General features: G+C 40.5%; 1 protein-coding gene across 1 annotated transcript in view; it reads right to left on the bottom strand.

Moving 5' to 3' along the window:
• Nucleotides 1-8,484: 8,484 nt before the first annotated feature.
• ADAM23 (ADAM metallopeptidase domain 23) overlaps nt 8,485-22,691 on the bottom strand; it is a 731,894-nt gene continuing 717,687 nt past the window's right edge. The window contains exon 26 of the mRNA XM_085648912.1: nt 8,485-17,773. Coding sequence (XP_085505038.1) covers nt 17,728-17,773 — 46 coding nt within the window. The 3' untranslated portion in view covers nt 8,485-17,727. The remainder of the gene's footprint in view (nt 17,774-22,691) is intronic.

Below are 22,691 nucleotides of genomic sequence, written 5' to 3'. Positions count from 1 at the left end.
TCCCATACGTAAGAGGTCTTTTGTTTCCTCGCTCTCTGCCTCAAGGTAGTGCTGCTAGCCTCACTCTCAGAAGAGCTCTGCTGTTCTGCCATCGTATCACAAAGACAACCCAGCTCCTTCTCCTAAGGGATCACAAGCAGAAATGAGGGGAATGGGTGTGGTGTAGGAGAGTTCTAGAACTGAAAGTAGTTTCAACCAATCAAAAGTTGTGTTTCATGATCACATGACCTACCGTACGCTTACGGTACGCTTACGGCAAAAGTACGCATGCGTGTAAAAAAGACACGCGCTTGCGCGCATGCGCATAACAGTCACTCCCCGACACTTCCGCGTAACGTGCGCGTGTAGCGTACACGCGTACGCGCCCCACGCGGAGTACGCGCGGCTACGCAAATTGCGTAACTATACGCAAACAGCGTAGATAAATTACGGACATTGCGTAAACCGTACGCTTACCGTAAGCTTACGGTACGCGTACTAAAAAAAACAATAAAAAAAAAAGGAAAAAATGTATTGCTAATAAATTTTACCTGTTTATTTTATAAAATATATTAAAAAAAACATATTATAGAATTTTAAAAATGTAACCATAGTCTTTAAAAAAGGATAGAAAATTAAAATAAAAATATGTAAAAAAAAATAGAAGAAAAAAAAAAAATTAGCATTTAAAAAACCTTGCAAATTCACTGAAAAAACCATGGGTTTCACACACGTTATAGTTAGGAATTAGCATTTAAAAAACCTTTGAAATTCACTGAAAAAACCATGGGTTTCACACACGTTATAGTTAGGAATTAGCATTTAAAAAACCTTAGAAATTCAATGAAAAAACCAAAGGTTTCACACATGTTATAGTTAGCTGGACATTTCACTCGTAAAAAACCAATGAAATTCCCCCGTTATAGTTAGTTCAGCTAACTATAACTCGCGCGCCCGCAATGCACTACTGATGACGTCACATATTACATCACTCATGACATGGTCAGTGACATCACTCATGACATCACTGATGACATCGCAAATGACATCACTGATGACATTATCCTTGTGACAAAGTGGTAGACCTCCTCTCACCCTAATATAACCTTTGGTACAAACATTCAAAAATAGACACTAAAATTTTCAAAACAATGGACATACCAAGAACAGTTACAACAACCTATTCAGTAATTCTAAGATCCACATACACATCCACTCATTCACCAACAGTCCTATACAGTCACTCATACATGTACTCACTCATCATATGTACTCATACACCTAAACATCCTGTAACACAATCCCACTCATCCATAGAGTTACTCACACACATAGTCACTCATGCTAATAAAGAATCAACATCCATTTACTTGCATATACAGTTATACACACACCAGCACACTTACTTTTACAGAAACTTACACATACTTAGTCTTTTTAACAATCACTTATAGAAACACATACTTATTCATACAGGAACTCTTCCAATCTCTCACTCTCACATATACTCACTTATAAACAACAATAGTCACATATACTAGTTTAAAACATATGTAGTTACTTATGAAGACACTATTGAGACAGTCATTCACTCACTAACACACCCATGCACACACTCATCCACCCATACAGTCCTGCACACATGCTGTCTTCAACACATACAAACAGTGAGTCACTCATTCATGCATCTATGCACTACGTAATACCCCCCCACCGCACCATGAAGACACTCAGACACTTATACTGATACTCAAAAAACCAACTATTAACCTATATAGACACTCATGTAGCTACTCACCAACCCATGCAGCCACTTATATACAAAGTGAGAGACTGATACAGGTATTTACACATTTAAACATTACTCACTAAGCCATGTATTCAAAACGATACACTTAATCAGTCAGTTATACAATCAATTTTTCAGAAACAAATCATCAATTTAGACACTTATATACTCATTTATTCTTCCATCGACCTTGAGATGTACATATATAAAACATATTTAATTTTCAGAAAAACACACATTCACTGGATGATGTCATCAGTGATGTCATTTGAGATGTCATGAGTGATGTCATGAGTGATGTCACTGACCATGTCATGAGTGATGTAATATGTGACGTCATCAGTAGTGCATTGCGGGCGTGCAAGTTATAGTTAGCTGAACTAACTATAACGGGGGAATTTCATTGGTTTTTTACGAGTGAAATGTCCAGCTAACTATAACATGTGTGAAACCTTTGGTTTTTTCATTGAATATATATATATATATATATATATATATATATATATATATATATATATATATATATATGTGTGTATATATATATATATATATATATTTATATATATATATATGTGTGTGTGTGTGCTTGTTTGTATGTGTGTGTGTTTGTGTATGTGTGTTAACAAAGCTATGTAAAAATCGGGACAGGCTAGATATAGAAGTAAGGCTAAAGGCTTTTGTCCTCATTTTATTTCTGGCCTGTTTTAGTTTTCAAAATTTGCTCACCCTATACCCCAATCTTTATTTGAAGCGGCGGTGGTGGTCATCCACAAACATGGTGATTTAATAAGCGCAGGACAGAAATCCAACTGCCAGTAGGTGCATACTGCAAGGACTTGTTTCTTTTATTACATTTCTCTTACAGTATTGTTTGTTAAATTGTATATAGAAGAGAGTGAGATTATCCCACTTGGGAGATGACATTGATACAATGCCTTAGGTAATGCAATTTTGCCCACTTTAATCTGGAGGATCTGTGTAGCTCATGAATGCCCCATGCTTGTCATTGCAATTCGCCAGATGAATACAGGCAGTTACAGGTTTTTCATTGAAAACGCCTTAGCACTATGTTTTGATTTTGGGCATTGCAATTGGGCCAATTTAAACCGCTATACCATCAAATGAACTCTTTTTTCTTTTGTATAAAAAGCATATACCCATAATTTGTCTGTGCAAATATGGCCAATAGTTTTCCTTTTCTTTGTATTGGTCACTATATACCCCAATCCACTCTTAAAGCGGCGGTGGTGGTCATCCACAAACCCGTAAAAGACCTGACTCAGTGCTCATCGTATCACCCCATCTCTCATATAAACTTTAATAACATGGAAAAATTGCTGCACATAATCTAGAATTCCCAATGCAAACACACAAATGTTCTACACCTAGCTCTCAACACAGACAATGCCTTTAATACAGTCAAATGGACAATCATGAAAGGAATCCTACAACACCAGGGGCCCCCACTTTCGGGGGCCCCACCTCCACGGCTCATATATGAGTCAATTGTATCATGTACGCCCCCATCAACACAGAACCAGGCAGGGATGCCCGCTCTCGCCCCTGATATTTGCCCTCACACTGTAGCTGCTTACCGATGCCATTAGCTGGAACACTGCAGATATCATGCTATCCCCAACGAAGCCACGGCCTCCGTACCACATGTTGTGGAAAAACTTTGCAGTTTGTAGTTGGTTTCCAGTTTTAAGATTAACCTTGATAAATCAGAGGTGCTCTTACTACTTACCAAGTATCACCAGATGCAGACCTTGAGCAAGCTTATTTCTATCCTGTGTTCCGGTGTTTCTTTAACTTACCTTTCAATCACCTTAGCGTGAATAAGTGTGCAAATAGTAGCCTTGAATTACACTAGACACTTTAATGCTTTCAGAAGGGCCTTCCAGAAATAGCACAGTAAACATTTCTCCTCGCTAGGACTCCAAGATGATGATTCTCCCTCAGATCCACTGCGTGTTCCAGACCATCGCTCTCCCTCTCCTTTCTGCACTGATCAAACAGTTGCAGACCCAGATAAATACCTATGTGTGACGGAACAAACCACCTGGTATTGCTAGCAAGACTTTATACCTTATGCAAGGGGGACTGGCACACCCACATTTTCTGTCAGATTTTTCAGGCTGCTCAGCGCCGCTATTTAATTTAGAGGGGTAAGAAGGAAACAGCAGAGCAATAGTACTTTGATGACTGCATCAGAGCCACAACTCTCTGGCAGGTTTTGTGGCTTTGCAAGTCACAGAGAAGCTGCAGGATATTCTCTTCCCCCGATACGAGGGTCACTCTGGTTATTTCGGACATAGTCACCTCCAGGTTCGGGCTCACGTATTTTCCTTCCCCATTTACACCTACCTTTCAGTACTCTAACTTTGCACCTCCAGAGCATCCACATCATGTAAACCATGACGAGAGAGCAGGCGCCTCATGATGGCCTCCCTCTCAAAACACCAGCAGATTTTCTTTTGAAAGGCTTGCAGACACCTTTAGGGCTACTAGAATCAGTCATTTGTATGCGCACAGATTTGGCATTGGGTCCTTCACCCCACAATGAAGACTGGGTCCTCTAGAACTCTTGCAGGTCTGATTCAAAGATGGGTCCCAGGATTGAGCACTTATCTCCATACTCTATAGATTTCTAATTAAGTCCATCCTCTACAAAAAGAACCCAAGGCAGTGCAGTTGGGAGGGGGAATTATACATGTTTGGCATACTAAAGACTGAGAACGCTCATACAACAGGGGGTGTAGATTCTCAACTGATGCCCATCTCTGAGAAACGCAATACTAAATCCTGACTTATTGGTATAAAACACAACAGATTAGCAAATGGAACCAAACTAAGAGCAACCGCTGCTAGAGAGGGTGCAGAGCACCCGGTACCTTGTTGCACCTTTTGAGGCACTGTCCCAAACTGGGGTCGCTCTGGGATGAGGTTCTCAATGATCTAAATAGAGCCTTTGCTACACAGATCCCGAAAGAGTTCTCAGCGAAGATCCTGGGGAAGCCATTTCTGTGTCAGAATCCACTGGGGCCTACAAGATCCAGACAACTTGCCATGACCTTAGTTTCCATGGCCCAGGTACCCCTGGCCCAGAGGGGGCAGCCAAAGTGCCAGCAATTACCAAGTAGCATAAAAAGCCTTGGGCTATACATGCCATGGAAAAATTCTCTGGCACTCACTAACACAAGTAAAGCTTATGAAATCAGCTGGCAACCTTTCATTCAACTGCTAACCCACTAGTGAAGAAAATTGTCATACCTCAGATACCTCCGGGTCATCCGCCTGATTACGTAGGAGCTCCCTAAACATGTGTCGACTCAATGATCATGACCAACACTCGAGCTATCATCATAGACTACACAAAACTCATGGGAAGGGGATCTGACTTGGGCTTACCACCACACCAAGCTCTTCGATGAGCAGAAGGGGTAAGGAGGGGGCTGATTTGTTTAACCTTGAAATTTGTATCTTGAGGTCTGGGCAGCTGGATGGGTGTGGGGGATGAGATGTGTAAACTGCAAAATAAAAACAGTTGTCGCAAAAAAATCCTAGAATTTCAACCATAATTTAACACAGCCATTCAAGGGTGAAACATATGCAAATTATCCACTCTAAGTGTCTCTCTGGGTGAAGCTTTAGCATTATTTTGGTGACGTGTAGATACACCTAATAAGATGTTGAAACCTCATAAAAGGCCAACATGGGGGAGAGTATGCGCAAGCATTTTGTCACTTGAGCTTTTCATCAAGGAACCTTTTGAGGCCTCATTCACTGGTTTGAACACAAATTGCACACTGAACCATTTCAGATACAAAAGAAATACAGACGTGGGTCATCACGTGGACTGGAGGCAAGAGGTAGAGTATCCCTGCTACATCAGGTTTAAAGAGCTTGGATATGTCCCTCACTAGGACACTAATTAGAGCCCACGCTTGACAGCTTTGATTTCCAGCACTGAGGAGAGTGGTCAGAGAGTGGCCACATTTCTATATTTCAATCCTACACATTCATTGTTCCACCACGCCTTCATTGAGGGCTCACCTGAGTGGCACACAGTAGTCAGCATTCATGATCTTTAAATATGACTACAGGGGAACAGGAGCTCCATGTTGCATGAGTTAAGAGAGGAAATGCTGGTATTGTTATTTTGAACATGCATCAACGAAACAGTAGTATGTGTGTGAGGCATCTTTTTTTATGGAGTATATATGACTTTGCTTTCGAAGCATATATTTAAATAAACAATCAGCATATAGTTAGGAGATACACATTCTTTAACATTCCAAGAGCATGAGCTCCTTCTGCCATTGTATTAAATCCTTCGCGAAATGTTTCCCATAAATCCAGAGATTACCTCAGAGGATTCCTTTAACTTTACGCTAAGGTGTCAGGTGGATTGTGATTATGTGCCTCTCATGAAATATCAATTAATGTTCTGATGAGGATGCTGGTGAAATTTGGCCGAGGGAAGATGGGTTTAGCACACCCATTTTCGTGATCAATGATCCTTCTTAGGAGTCAGTAGATGGTCTGTCAAAGATATTAATCACGTTATTGGGGCAATGAAGCTGCCATTGTTTCTAGTAGAATCTCTGCTTCTTTGCTGTCTTCTCTGCCTTGGTACCTTATCCAAATCAGTAATGAAATCCACTTGTCTCATCATAAGAAGCAAGCTCCTTTGCATTTGAGGTCTTTAAGGATTTTTCTTCCTCTCCATCGTTTTTTCCCTTTGGAGTGAGGGATGGTGGGGGCACAAAGGGGAGTAGATTCTTTGATTTTTGGCATGTGCCGAGATCTGGGAGGTTGCGTGTATGGCTGGGTTGACTCTTGCAGCAGATGTGCCACCTAGGGATTCTTTTGGCATTGGCTCTGTTAATAATTGAAAGGCTCTTATCAATGCCCGCTTTCAAATTTATTCAAGAAAAAGATTTTGCTAGTAACTAAGTTGCTGGTTAAGATTTGCTATGTTAAAAGGTTGTTAGTTAAAGCATGTTATCTAATAATGTAAGTCTAGCTTATAAAAAGAAAAAAATAGTTCACAAGTCTTTTCAGGTGATGTGGGGGCCTGGCAGATTTGGTTGGCAGGTCTTTGATACTACAGCCTGAGTGATATAAGCATGAACAAATGTGCCCACGAACAACTTTCTAATGCCTGGATGGCAGTGTGACCAATACACTGTGGCTCAGGCCCTACGATTGGACACTGATGACACTCCAGGTAAGTTGCTCTGAAATCAAAAAGCACAATTTTTCTAAAATGTGGAGGACATTAGTGGTGAGTACCTCTTAGAGGTGCATTCTTTTAAAGGTCCTTTGAATGCAAGCCTGATATGAGGCCCACATTTCAAATGAAACATCTGTCGCTCTTTCAAATTTGTCAGCTTTCATGACTTTTTAAGGAGTTTCAAGGCAGACCATTCTCATAGAGGTGTTTTTGCAAAGTCGAGTCTTGAAAGCACTGTAGAAGCAGCCACCTGGATAGGGGTACACCTGTGGAGGCTTAGCATACCCATAGTGCAAGAAGAACATGCTAAAGAGATTTACATAAGTAGATTATTTAAAACCATGTCAACAACATGGATTTTGAATTAAAAGAGGAATAACACTGCGAGTTTAGGTTTCTAGATATGAACACATATGGACTCTACAAAATTAAATCCAGACTTTGAACAATTTGACTAAGGGAAATCAAAAGACAATATAAATAAAGGACCGACTCAGTGACATAACATAATGGCTTTTATGATACTTACAAATGGTTTTCAGATTCACCCTTTGAGGCTAGATACAGTGTGACTCTCATATTCTAGTTCTGAACATTAATTTATTTATCTGCACCCAGACACTTACTTATACAATGGCGGCAGTCACGCTAAGGATGGCAGAAGGTTTCTTTAAGATACTGAAGCCTTAATTGTTCCATCGGTCTTTGGAAACACCATCTGTGGCTTTGCATCCATCTAAGCACTGTTCAACCCCCTTCCTTCTCTGTAAACGAGTCTGTAGACGAGAGGCTGACATAGTCCTTCTAGTCCCACTGGAAGCATTTCTTAGTTTAACAGTTGTTTTTAGGTAGGCAGTCACTAAATAAGAACCTGTCAACATCAAGCTTACATGATCAAGCATACTTGAAGAATTCCTTTTTTGCTCTTTTACTCAGAAGTAGAAAGACTGTGCTTTTTATTCTTTCTGCATTAATGGTCTCTCTTTGGCCTCATATACAAAGTGTTTTTATTGCTGTAACCCCTCAGATTTGCTAAATCTGAGGGTTTGTGACCGCTAAAACACTTTCTGAAATGTACTAAACACAACTCAAGAATCAAGATTCAATAACGGTTTTCCGAATTGTTCAATGGGTATAGGAAGCAATAAAGAATTGGTATTTGGAAAGGAGGTGTTTATGGTATGCCTTCTAAACAGTGATTACATATGGGGGCAGATCTATGTTGGAGTTGCGCCACTTTTACGCCGCCGTTGCGTCACTTTTGTGATGCAGCGGCGGCGTAAACCCTGCGCCACGTTGCGCCCTATTTACATCGTGACACATCTATGGAGATGCGTCATGGTGTAAAGCCCTGCGCCACATGAAACCTGCATCAGGTTTCATGTGGGCGTTTCCACGCAGGGGGGGCGTTCCGTCGCAGGAACGCCCTGGAAAAGTGACTCAGTCAAATCTATAAGATTTCACTGAGTCACTTTCCCAATGCTGATGCGTCAAAACCCTGCGCCTGCTTGAAGCAGGCGTAAGGCTTGACGCACCATGTTAGGTATGGGGTAGGTTGGAACAGTGCACAACTTCAGCACTGCGCCAACATTACGCCGGCAGATACGTCACGCATCTGCTTGTCCTTGCGCCACGATGCACCACATTGTAAATGCGGCGCATCTGCGGTGGCGCAAGGGCAAACTTGCGTGACGCATCTTCCTTGGCGCATCCATGCTGATTTGCAGGGATGCGCCAGGGAACATAAATCTGCCCCATGGTATTTAGTAATATTTTGTGACCGGAAACCAGACCCAAAGCATTAATATTTTACCACCAACTCAAAGGAAGTGGTAACCCGTTTGCAAATGGGAAGAGGTCCCAAAGGACTCCCTTTCCCTTTGTGAATGTTGACAAAACCTTTTTTTAAGAAGTGGGCAGTGGTCCATGGGACCGCCGGCTTCTCCTACAGACGATTTGTGTAACTTTTATTTTTTAAATGCATTAAATTTTCCTCTAAGAAAAATAGGCTGCATTTAAAAAAAAGATGACTTAATTAAAAAACAATCACAGAAATGGTGGTCTGCTGACCCCAGCAGACCACCATACCTGTGATTGTGAGCAATCGTAGTTGGTCACAATTTGCGACCTACCTCATGAATATTGAAAAAGTAGATTGAATTGTGACCCACTACCATTCTGTATTTTGTGAAGCAACCTACTAGTGAATAGGTCAGTTCGCAAAATCAAAAACAATTCGGTAAATGTCAGTGCGCAGTTTGCAGCCACTTTTATCAAATCGATTGTTTGTGCATGAGGCCCTATATACCAAAACAAAATGTAACCAGAGAAATGCCATAGAATATCGGAGAATAAAATTCACTGGTAATTAATAATTCTTACTGAACATCCGGATTCTCAATAAGATTGTTTAAAAAAAACAGAAGTTGAACATCTTTAAGAACTCCATTACTCTAATGGAGGAAAATATATTACCACAATTATTTTCACACGACTATACGGTAAGTTCCCTTCGATAAATCTCATCTTTTGAAAGATCTAGATCTTATCATATTAAACTGTTTTAATTAATATCACTAGAGGAAAAAATATGTATCTTTTTACATAGCTTTCACTTACAACTATGAAATAACATCCTGATACAAAAATAGGCCCATTTACACTGTAGTAGACTAAAGTAGATTAAAAGAGGTGCTTTAGAAGCCCACTCGATCAAGAAACATTGTGACACTTTTCTTATGTGATCATCAGTGGGTGACCCAGAACTGTTATGGCTCATTTTTATGATGTCACACAAGGAATGGAACAATGACAGGTGGATTAGATTCTATGCAGCCTGCATTATCAGTAGCGATAGAGATATATCACCAATGGACAAGAAAGGAACAAGAAATGCCAGCCTCCAGTCTAAAGACTCCACCTGCAGCATGAGTGACGATGTGGGTGCAGGCATTTCTAACATGAAATTATAATACATGATGCAAGAACATGAGACTGAAAACATCATTCACGTAGCCATGAAGGTTCTTCATTTCCCCTCCCCGAACCATTCATCTACATAGATGCAGAGCGAACATTGTAGACATGCCCATTCATTCCCAGGCACTGGGATTCCCAATCAAGTGTCAACCTCAAACTGAACAAAAACACAACAGATCAGAAGCATTCAATTATGCACTTAAAAAAATAATTACAAAGTATTTTTAAAAGGAAGATTAACAGTGGAAGCAACAATAATTATAAAACATGGTAGCCTTTAATTAAAAATAAATTCAAGTATCATTATTTAAAGTTCTTCAGACATTTGTCTTTGAATTTTAACGTTGTGCAATACCCATCTTTGCATAGTAAAGAAAACTTTTCAAACTCCAGGTCTATGACTTTTTTTTGTTTCTTAACATGCACCTACATGTTTGTAGTTATGGCGTATACATACACATGTATGTATAAGCATATACATAGATATGTTTTGTGTGGTGTATTTATATATATATATATATATAGATATACACATATCTATATACACACTACACAAACATATTTATTTATGTGTTTAAGTGTTCATAATTTTCTAATAGAGTGCTCATACAGAAGAAAAACTACATTTTTTGTGGGACTCATGCAGCATACCAGTATGGCCCATATACTGACTTTACAATTTCCTGTCAAGGTGTATCATACAATACAGCAAAAATATAGCGGCTGGAATGGGGCACTGCAGTTGCCTGCTGCTGAGAAATGATGAAGGTAATACTTGTTTATATCCAGAAGGGAATGTAATGAGTATGCATATGTCACAGTCTCAGGAAAACTGATTCAGCTACAGCATGAGATGTTCGATCTGTTACAGAGATCTAGTTCTAGTAAAGCTGTGAATTCCAACTGGTGTCTGGTTGTCAAAAAGGTTTACACCAACAACTGCAATTCTATGTACATAACAAAAAGGGACCACTGTGGTCTGATTGCTAACATTGTATCTTGCGTGTACAATGGCGTCATGTGAAATGCAGCAAGGTGTATTTTACACAGGTAGTAACAACACAGGCTCAATTAATTGTGGAATACCCATTTTGTCATACCACAATACTAGCGTTCCAGTGCAAACATCTGCTTTATTACCCATAACACAATTCGCTAGCACACTTTTATGGGGTAATTTAGTTACATGGGTAATTACACCAGGTACAATCTAGTGACCTCATAAAACTGACTGGTAAATGCTCAGTTAAACTGCAGAATGTACGCTAATTTCAGGGGGCAGCTACAATAAAATTAAAGGCCCAAAAGATCGCAGCTAGTAAAGTTCAGTTTCATTTGATGGCAATTCTTTTAGTTAAAGTTGTTGAGACATGTCACCTCTCTTTTCAGGAGGTATTGCTGTTGGAAAGAAGGAATTAAATCTGGGCAGTGAACTCTGCTCTATTCGCATAGTTTTCTGCACTCAATGTTACGCTGAGTTTTTTTCCTCATCAATGTCAAGTTGGCCGAGCGCAAGCGAGGAAAATTCACCTCCTGGTGAGATTTTTCCTCATTTATGATCATCAAAATCAAGTTGGCGAGCGTGGAAAATCATCCTCCTGACGAGATTTCTCAACGCGGGTGGTCGGTTTCTCATTGCGAGTGGTCGCTTATGCTCACGACCGCTTGCATTGAGAAACCATCTGTTCGCATTGAGAAAGCTGCCACTCGAGTAAAAAGTTTACTCGAGTGGCAGAAGGGAAGCAGCACCCGCTTGAGCCAGTTTGTGCCCATTTGCGCTGTGCATGGTGCCATTCGCGATGATTGCACTGTGCGGATAAACACCTGGTGCTGAAAATCACAGCGAACAGCATTTATCTAATGCACTCTGCCGCTTGCGGAGCTTCACGTAGAGCAGTGTTTTCACTCCCTGGCCTAGTAGGAATGCGTCTAATGTGTTGTGAGGACTCATCAGTGAACTAAACAAAAATGCCATCAATACTACAAAAATAAGATTTTCATAAGGCTTGAATGATGCTGATAAACCAAACATGAAATAGTTGAGGAATATAATGCAAGACATTTTTCAATCCCACAACTTGCTAACTGGTGTCACAATTTCTGCGTGTAGTTATAAGGAAATTGCTTTATTTTCTGGTCTTGCAAATGAATAGTTCTTGTTCACACTTTCTGTGATCAAAATGGCTTATCTAGACTTGTACCATACTCTAATATTTAATGTCAAAAAAGCTTTGTTCATATTGCACAAAGGTTATTGACAGCGTACAATAATGTTTGCTAAGTAGTCTATGTGGCCAATATGCAAAGGGTGTTCAAAGTGACAGAGATTTCTCTGAGCCTGTTTTGTTATTGTTCATAGAAAAGACGTGTTTCTCAACACAAGTTCATGAATATGCATATCTTCATTTTGTTAACTAATTTAATCCCCTGAATAGGTTATGGTATGTGCATATAATGCCTTAAATGTATATGCAGGTGACTTGTAATGTCTAAAAAATCAGCACTATACCAGTTAATGGTAACTAACTTTGAAAGGGCCTGGCTTAATCAATTTCACGGATTACCTCCTATTGAAAGTGTTAAATACATGTTTAGATGAGCGGGCAACATGAAAGAACACTTTGAAGGCTATTAGATGAAAAAAAAAATTAAAACATTTGATGGGCATTTAAATTTTTTGGAAAGTCACTTATTTCTTGTACGAATTGTGAATATGCCAGTAGCGAGAATTATATCATTGTTATGATGTTGAAAGAGTGAGCGATTGCGTAAAGCCAGGCCTTCCTGCTTCTTTGTATTCCAAATAGGATTTTCCTCATTGGATAATATAGCCAGTTATGGCATCTTGTTGTGATGAAATACAAATTATCCGACCTTCAGTTAGCTTTTCAGTGCTTAATTAATTTAAGCTGATGGTTCCTTTTTGGGCACTATCACTTATTTTTCCTCATCAGATATTGACCACGAACAAGAGAAGGAATAAAACACAAATGGGAAAGAAGGTGTTGTATCTGTTACCTGTGTCATATAAGTTCTGGAATGTGGAGTTGGAAGAGGCAGTTGGAGTTTGCACCGGGGGTGATCGGATGCCTCAATCTTGCTCTCTAATAAACCATTTACTCACCAAGCTGCAGTGTGTTCCATCTCTATAAATTTGGCAACGAGGATGGGATGGTCATAACCTGAGCTGCTGCAGTGGTTCCAGACATCAACATGAGTTGTAATTAGCACAGAGTAGGTGGCGTTGAGTGGGTGCAACTGTAGTCAGAGAAGAAAGGTAGGAAATGCCTGGAGGCATCTGGCAGCATCCCTGAGTGCTCCACTGGATTCAGTGTGTCAGACATCAAGATATTTTGGGGAGTGCTAAGCATGTGAGAGCATTCTTACCTACAGGGTGCACGGTCCACTCACAGTCAGGCTCACAATTTTCCTGTGCTGATGCTCGCACTTGGCGAGTGTAAAGCAGCATCACAGAGATCCCGTGACAAGTCTCAAGTTTCAGGCTGATAGGTAGGCATCCTCATGTGTCTGCGCATTCAACCATGAACATTGTGACAACATCACGCCGACATCAGGCACCATCTTGGTTAAGGAACATGGTAAACTGTTCCTTCTTGTGCGTGTAGGTAATGCACACCTCATTTAATGTAATTTCACGCCAGGGAGTAGAGGCGCTCAAGCAAGTTTGGTGCACTCATCGTATGAGGTGCTTAAGTAAGTGCTCGGTGCGTGTTTTGCACATCTGCGGTGACACACACACCTTTACATTACTCCTGGTGTTTGGAGACCAACTTTATTTTCACCCAAGCAACTGGCACTAAGTACACATCCTTCAATCTTTTTATCACTTAACAATGCTTGTGGGAATAAGAACAATGTGACTGATTATTTAAGTTGTTCCCCATTACCCTTGATTGAGCATGTCGGAAGTGACTGGGAGGAATACAGTGTTGCAATGATCAATTATAGTAATCTGCCAATTATAGATGAGGATTGGGCTGCTGTTTATGAGGGAAATTACGTTTTGAGAATGGAGAAACAATTCATCACAAAAGGTTGTGCAGACAAGAATAGATTACATGAAGAATACAAGTGGTTGTGGATCAGTTATCTATTAGTGATGCAGGGTTCATTCTTAGAGGGGACAGAGGTGTACCTCCTAAGGGCTTATGTACCATTTTTTAGAAATAAATAACAAGGGACATCTAGGGATAGTAAAGCTAAAGAGAAGAGTGAAGTCTTCATATTGTTCGCCTGACATTGACATTGATACAGAGAGGTTTGTAAGAGATTGTCAGTTGTGTGCCTGCTCAGATAAGGCACAGTCAATTTTTCGACCAACCTTTGAGGACAGGAGATGCCCTGAGAATTTGTGGGAAGATTCGAGTGTAGATATCCCTAGACCTATTTTCGATGTATGGGTGATGCCTAGACAAGTGATTGTTCTCATTGATCTTTGCGCTAAATGGCTAGAGTTTGAATTGTGTTATACAGTGGATGCAAATGCTGTAGTTTATTTACTAGAAAATATATTTTTGAGGGAAAGAATCCCTACATCTGTATTAAGTGACAATGGACTGCAATTTACAGTTGAAATGTTTGTGAAATTCTTATCTAAGAATAGTATCAATGGGAAGGTAACCCCAATTTATCATCCAGCGGAACAGTTTAATAGAGAGATAATGGATAGTGTGCAAGCTGCCATAAATGCATGCCAAGATTGGGAGAAAGAGTGGAAACACAGTTTGGGCTTACAGAATCCACCAACCTTAACAGGTTACAGTCCCTTCAGGATTCTGAAAGGTAGGGAACACTTTACTAAGGTCTATGAAGCCTGGGTGAACCTGAAATTGTGTAGTAAATGGTCTCCCTCTGTGGTATTTTTGTAAGAGTGCAAGTGGTTTATAAAGAGTATTAAAGCACAAAACATGGAGTGATGGATGTGTATTTAGTGACAGGTCATTGGGTGAGAGTATAGTTTGGCTCCAAAACTAATAAAGGCTTCATCAAATTTTCAGAGCCTCTTCAGGTGAAGGAGGTTCACTCAAGATCAGCATTGTTCAGTGATAAAAAGATTTGACATTTTATTAGGATGCTGATATGTATTATGTTCCAACGTTCTGAATTGGAAACATTACAAAGAGATTTATAGAAGTGAGACACAATCTAATAGCTGGTTGTGGGATGATGATGATCGTGCCATTAATAGTCTTAAAGTGCCTGGAAGTGTGGACCATAGAGAGCCTGATTTAGGTACTGTTGAGAGTGAGCCTGCTACTGCTGAAACTCGTAGTACTAGCGCGTCTACTCATGTAGTATGACAAATCGAGTTTCACGGCACTCATTCTGTTACAAAGTAAGAACTGTTTGGCAGGTCAACAAATCATTTGATGCCTAAAGCCTTTCAATGTGGCATCAACTTGCATAGATTGAGTCATAGCTCTTAGATTTATTGGAGAATTTCATTCAATCAATCCATGATTATCAGCATGCCAATAAAGAGTCCTACAATGACAGTGGGACTCCAATAACGTCAGCTTACTCTCTACCGGCTGAGGGCTTATTGAGTGATCCTGGCAGAAAAACTACAAGCCCCTCATTGGGTACATTTCCAGCAAGTAGATGCATTCTGGGCTGCCAACTGAAAAGCATAGGCCATGCTTATTGAATTGGAGGGCGTATCTATCATTAGCGCAGCAGGCTTAGGGACACCATACTCCAGGGTGATTAGCAACAACTGCACTCCAATTATAGCTGTCTTTTGACACTAATCAAGAGTCAGGTGGGCCCATTTTCCTTGTTTGCCATAGGTCCATGAAACCATATTTCTGTCAACATTACTGAGACCAAATGGAGTCTAAAAAGACAGTATGACTGGTTGCAAAGCTAAAAGTGTGGCCCAGGCAGAAAATAGTAACCCAATAATATGTCACGTACAAAGGAAGGTACAAAGACAAAATTCAGCAGTAACAGTCTCAATTCAGCAAAAGGAATGGAAACTCATGGCGACATGTTTGCATCAGAAAGCTGGTATGGATAGTATGCTAGAAAATATACCAAGTAACCTGTTTGGAACAAACTTGAAAATATGTATGGACTTTAACTGGAGTCACAGGGAAACAGTTGGGATAAAAAGTTGTTCCCCATTTCAAGCTTTTAGCATTTCTTTGTAGAAAGTTTAAGGCTTACTTAAGCTTGTTTTCCATACATGTGAGAGACTGAGAGAGGCAGGGAAAGGGAACAGTTTTAAGAGAAAATGAATTACAAGTGCAAGAAAAACAAATCAAGGAATGAGATTCAAAAGTGAGACGTAGAATGAGTAGAAGCGTTTAGAATGAAAAACAAGTGAAAATATGGGAAGAAAATGAACAAAGTAACAAAAGAATTGAGGAAGATAAAATAAATCTGTAAAAGCCGGATAGTGAGTGCAAGAAGACACCAAACATGTAAGTAAAACATTTTTTGAAAATGAACAAGCAACATACTAGAGCTTGGCACTTCAGTGATTAATTTGCAAGTGTATCACATTTCGTACATTATATACAGATTCAGCATGAGCAGAGAAATAATTCAAAACATATCTATAATTATTACATACATATGCATTTACATTATATATATTTTTATATATAATATTTATAAAATGGGTGTGTTTTATTTTTTGGTTTCAAGCATACACTTTGCAGCTCTCACTTGCGTTGTGCCAGAACTCCCTGTAGATGCATGCTATACAGTCTCGGTGTGCAAGCCCAGAGCACCAGCTATACAACATGCTGGAAAAATCAGGGGCAGTCAGGCCCCAGCGACCCAATCGGAGGGCCTCGTGCGTAACATACAGTGCACATGGAGCATTTCATCATGAGATCTTTCTGTCAGTGTCTGCTGCGTCCGTCCACTTGTAACCTGCATGTTGACAACAGGACCCTCCTCAGAGACCAACAACAGATGCAATGAAGTGAGAAGCTTCTGGTCCATGAGATCCCGCAGGTCGGAGTGAGCGCTGCTCTGGAGTGCTGACTTTGTGGAGGACTAACAGAACTTCTGGCCATGCACAAAGGAGGTGGAAGTAGGGACCTTCTGAGCACCACTGGTTGGAAGTGGATGGACTATGATAGCTGGGGCACCAGTTTGTATATCCCTCATGATAAAAAATGGGTCCCACACCAATGTTAAGGACCATATTTCATTCCCATCCACGCTTTGACGCGTGACGTTGCGGTCTGTTTTCGGCGTCTGGCTTGCAAGCATCTTCATTCGAATTTCTGCCATGCTGTTTTAACCCATAGTTTTCTATGCAGAAGTTGTGTCATGCCAATATGTTCTCGCTGAAAAAAAAAGCTTTTCATGCGAACTTAAGTAGGAAGATGTTGAGCCCCAGTAGGTATGGAAAAACAGCTTCTATTGTAGAAATGTTTTCTTGTTAGTTAATTGTTTTATTGCGAGTGATAGCTTTCCTCCCTAGTTTTATTATTTTTAAAAACGGTTTTTAGGCTGAACACTTGAATTATTTCCGTTTTGTGTTGCTATTTTCATGAAGGCCGAGGGCGAGTATTTATGAACCTATCTCCAAAAAGGACAGTGTCCTCTCACCCTCTGCTCAAAGTAAGTAAAGATATGGGATCACCAGGACATGCGTTGTCATTTTGTAGCGGAGCCAATGCACCCTGTGCAGAATTCAGTGGCCACGGCCTCCAACCTGGAGTCCATAGAAGGAAGGCCACGTTCTTCCTCACCAGCAGCATCAAATTCCGGACTGACTTGGGTCATACCTTCTCTTTTTGACATTTCTTCCAGTGCGCACCAGAGAAAGATGATAAAGAAACAAACACAATTGATTAGTTATGGAATTGTGGCACAGTTGACATCCAAAGAGACCATAGTTAAGTAATCAGCTCACCCTGAGGCAAACACTTAACAACCCAATTTGGCTAGCTCAAAAAACTAACAATTTAAGGCTCTGATAATTTCGGCATGATGTGGATTATCATGCCAACCTGGCCACCATTTACATACATTTGAATTAAGATTTGAAAAGTAAATGTGAAATATATTACAGTGTGTGCAGAGACCTACTAATACAACTTCATTGGGGAGCAAGGTCTGACTGCACTGCCAAATGAGCATGAAGGCTCCTCACTGCAGTGATACCAATAAAAATATATTTGCCAATATCTTTGAAGACATTTAAGTGTCCATCGGAAGTTCTTTATGTTTATTGGCAGTTCATGCAAAACGGATCTTCTGGGTGAAACCATAGCTGCAGAATCCGTGTAGACATAAAAGTCACAGGTTTCAATCCTGGCAACACATGGACCAATGTGCAATGGGCAAAAATGCCAATTTAGATGATCTTTTCAGGCCATTTGGATATAGGTAGTAATCATGAGCCAGAATATTAATATATTTGAGCACCAGGTCCATAAGATGCATTTCTCTTTGCAGCCATGACGACAATTGTTACTTAAAGAGGCCACGCAGAAGAGAGAAAAAAGCAGTTGTCTCCAACAAGTCCTGCACATCTAACAATTAGCAAAAAGACGGTTTCTACATTGATCATTTGTTAGATGATGTCAGCTGGGACTCTTTGGGCTCTAACGTGTTATAATTCACCGGATAGCCCCTTAAAATGAACCACTTGAACAGCCTGTTTGCCTCATTTGTGAACCCTTACCATACTATGGAACAGCTGTGTGTTTCATTCCCTTACAAGCAGTGACATATAGATATATATATATCTGACACTTACACGGTCCCTCCAAGAGAACTGGACAAAGATCTGCTTGCTGCAATTGGCAATATTTAGCTTTTTTTAAGACTTTTTAATAACAATATAAAGGTATAACAACCTCAACAAATCTCCTATTTTGTTCCGAAGAAATTTGGTGGCTTAAACTCAAAATCACAGCACTTTAGGCAACAAAGCCCAGTCCTCTTGAATGCGTGACTCTAATATCAATATCCAATAAGACAAAACAAGGCAAAAGTTAGGTGCAACCTCCCCGAAATCTGGCCTCATGTGGGGCATCAAGCAAGAGACTCATGCAGTTAATTTTAACACTGGTCATGTGCACCACTACTGCCACCAAGTTGGCATGCAAAAAAAACACATAACAAGAATTTGAAAGTTCCCTGAAATATGCATTCACAGCATTGTTTATTGAAAAAAGCTTATAAGTGCTCCCCTCCCCACTTCTGACCAATAAGGTCTTAGCAAGGCCTTAGCAATTGTTCATTGGAACTTGGAAGTTGGCTGGAGGGACACAAGTTGACAGTGAAGTCAAGTGCAAAACAACTGTACATTCACCTGGGAACATCTCTGTTCCTGAGACAGTGCTAGTGCTGCTGCAGCTCAGTCATGCGTTACAGCACTTATAAAATGGCATATCATTGTTTTTTAATAGGCAGTGTGGTTTGAGATCCAAGCATGTTATGCAAATCAGTCCTTAGCAGCCATACCACATCTTTAAAAGAATGTTCAACTCAGTGATATAGTAAGCTCTATGACAAATGCTTCTGTATCATAAATTCTACCGATGTGCTTTCACCACCACTGATGAACTGTATGATATGATATGATGATATGATATAGACATTTAATATAGCGCACAAATAACTAATGCTCTTTACATGAGCTTGTTTGGTTCCTCTGCCCCATTGCACAGTCATTATTAGTTGCAAATGTCCATACTCTGCGCAGCAAGAAGGCTGTGTGCTATGCCAGCTTTCTGTATGTACCTGATTACCAACCCCACAGAAGTATCAACCCATGAGAGATGGAGTTAGTCAAGTTACACACTCTTGCAATACATATGTATCACGTGTGGGCCTCATTCAGATTTATAGGCGAAAACGGCTTAGGGAAAACAATGGTACCGTAAAGTTTGAATTTATCCGATAGTATTATTACCTCCACTCTATGGTTTCACAGCTCGTAATGAGCGACAACGCAATAGTACTACAATGTCCACATTAAGAGCTGCAAAATATGGAATTTCACATTTTTTCCCTATTCAAATATTCCCATTTAATACCTGGTGAAATTTGTCCTAGCAATAAAACTGGAATCGTTTTAAATTTGTGCCCCACTAGTAATGCTGATTAGGGTTGAAAACCCTGTTTGCCTCTTAACTGGTACTATGCCGCAACTCAGAATGAGGGCTCGTGGTGTTGAGGACTTTGAGAGCAGACACTACAAAAGTTGCTTCAAAGTGCTTAGAATTGATGTAATGGAACCTTTTCCACAAAGGCACACAGCAAGGCCTCCTCGAAAGTACATTTCGAAAGCATTCCAATAGGATGAATATGAAACTAAATATCACTTATTGTGTAGGATGTTAATGGACTACAGTAATCCTAACTGGAGCATTAGGATAGTTTTTTTTACATTGACAGGTGTCATTCCATAGAAACATTTGTATGCCCTGTAGAAAGTACTGAAAATAACTCTTTATAAGATAATTTGTATATATCAGCTCATAAGACACTGCCATTTCTAGATCCAGTAAGGCTGTATCAACTTAATAGCACCCTACTTAACGAAATTCAAAGGCTAAGCTGGTCTAGACCAGACTCAAAGTAGTTGCATGTAGATCGCAGTAAATATTGGTAGTGAGTGCTTAACTCATTGAGCCATGTTGTGTAATTCACCCAACAGGGAATCAGGAAATATGTATAAGCAGAGTTGCAACTGTGTGGCACTTCTGTTAATAAAACAAGAATCAACAGACCTATACTGACTTCTCTTTCTGCGAGACTTCAGCTGATATGATAAAAAAAATCACATATTTTTTAAAAACTAACATGATGCAGGCATCAATTCACAGACAAAACCACTACAAGCTGCATGGGAATAGTGGGTATTGAATGTTAATGCCATAATCACAGAAAATGGAAATATTTCTTTAAAACTGGCATAGACATCAATGAAAACCATCAATATATAAAACATTTTCTAAGATCGTCGGTTAAAGTGAAACAAAATACATGGTCTTGCACCGCTAGTTATCTACGTCTTTTGTTTTTTTTTCAGGTTCGTGTTTTTACTTTTTTTAAATTTAAGAATCCGATGTTTCTGAACGGCTTTAATGTTTAGTTTTATAACTTAAGTGCCTATTTATTCCTGGGGCCGTAGTACGTATCAAAAGGTGTGCCCACACTAATCAACGAAAGGCGCCACATAATAGGAAACGCGCTGCCTCCAGGGCAGCCGCAAACTCTCGCAAGCCCAGGGCAGCGCATTCAGGTGAAAAACGGAGAGGCTGCTTTGAAGCCGCTCCATGTTTCACAGTCTAGGAAGCAACTCACTTGCACTTTAAAGGGGGATTAGAGATCTCCTTGCAGGCGGGTGCAGTGAGAGACTGCACCTGCCTGCAAAGGGGTGTCTGGGAGTGTCCCTCTAGAGGGCTGCTATCAGGGGGCACACTACCAGTGCGCCTCAAGACAGCTTCTTTGCCTCTGCACCTGCATCTGTAACAAGGTGCAGGCAGAGAGGCAAAGGCGTTCCTCTATTTGCATGGAGCCATGTCCCCATGCAAATGAGGGAATGCCCTCTGATGATAGCGCTGGCGCTTTATGTGCACCAGCGCTATCGGTATTGCTGAAGGGGATGCACAAGCATCTGTGGCCCCTTCTGTAATACCAAAGTGCCCCAGAGATGTGGAAACACCGGTAATACGGCCTCTGGACAGCAGGAGCAAAAGACCACCCAACACAGGGCTTTTCCTTCAAAATATAAAGAGGGCAGTTTAAGGCCATCTTCTGCTCAACAACTGTCCCACTGTTTCCTCACCACTGCAAATGCTTTTCTCTTGCTGTAAGGCTGCCACATGAATTTGACTTAAAGATTGTTGTATTAAGAGAGGGAGCAAACAATGATACATCCAACAACTGACCAGTGATTGCACCGCATCGTCCACTTTTGAGTGGCTGTGCAGAGGAGCTTCCTCAAATGCTGAAATGTGTCACAGTATAAGTAATCCATTGGACAACAGTTCTTGGACATTGGGTTACTGGTTGAGGGGGAATGGAATCATACTTAAGCAGCAACTGCAATCTCTGTCAAGCAAGCCCCAAATTAACCTGTGCTTAACACTCTAGCAGATTAGTACACAAGCAGCGAGACCTAATTTAGAGGCAATGTGTAAAGTATTTATGCAGCATCTCAAACAGTAATCAAGTAAAAACACAACACATGAAAAAACCCACAGCAATTTAGAAAGAATAGATTAATATTGAATAAATTATTAGACTCCAAAATGACAAAAATCCAATCAGTAGAACCGGATATATGAAATTTGAAAGCTTTAAGTGAAAAAAGTGCCTTGAAGCACCAACTGTCAACGGTGGTTAGCTGGTCGTGCTGGATCGGGACAATGTCACAAGTTCAGGCTGACCGCAAGAGATCACGGGCAGGATACAGGGACCAATGTAGACCTGTTGAAAAAGAGTACCTTAAATACCTAGTTGTGGAGAGTTGCAAGATCCTGCATTGAGGATGCGTCATGAGGTGATGCTTCCAAGGAGCTGAGAGACTGTGATGCGAGGTCCTGTGCTATCATCGAGGATGCCATCGAAGAGGAGCTTGTGAGATGCGAAGTCCTGCATAATAGATGCTTCATGGACCAGATGGTTCCAAAGAAGTTGCGGGGCTTGCCATGCAGAGTCCTGCATCGGCATCGCGGATGCCGTTGATGAGGGGCTCATGGT

The sequence above is a fragment of the Triturus cristatus genome, chromosome 3_2 (genome assembly GCF_964204655.1).
Source record: "Triturus cristatus chromosome 3_2, aTriCri1.1, whole genome shotgun sequence".
Classification (NCBI taxonomy): domain Eukaryota; kingdom Metazoa; phylum Chordata; class Amphibia; order Caudata; family Salamandridae; genus Triturus; species Triturus cristatus.
This window is presented reverse-complemented; position numbering and strand designations above follow the sequence as displayed.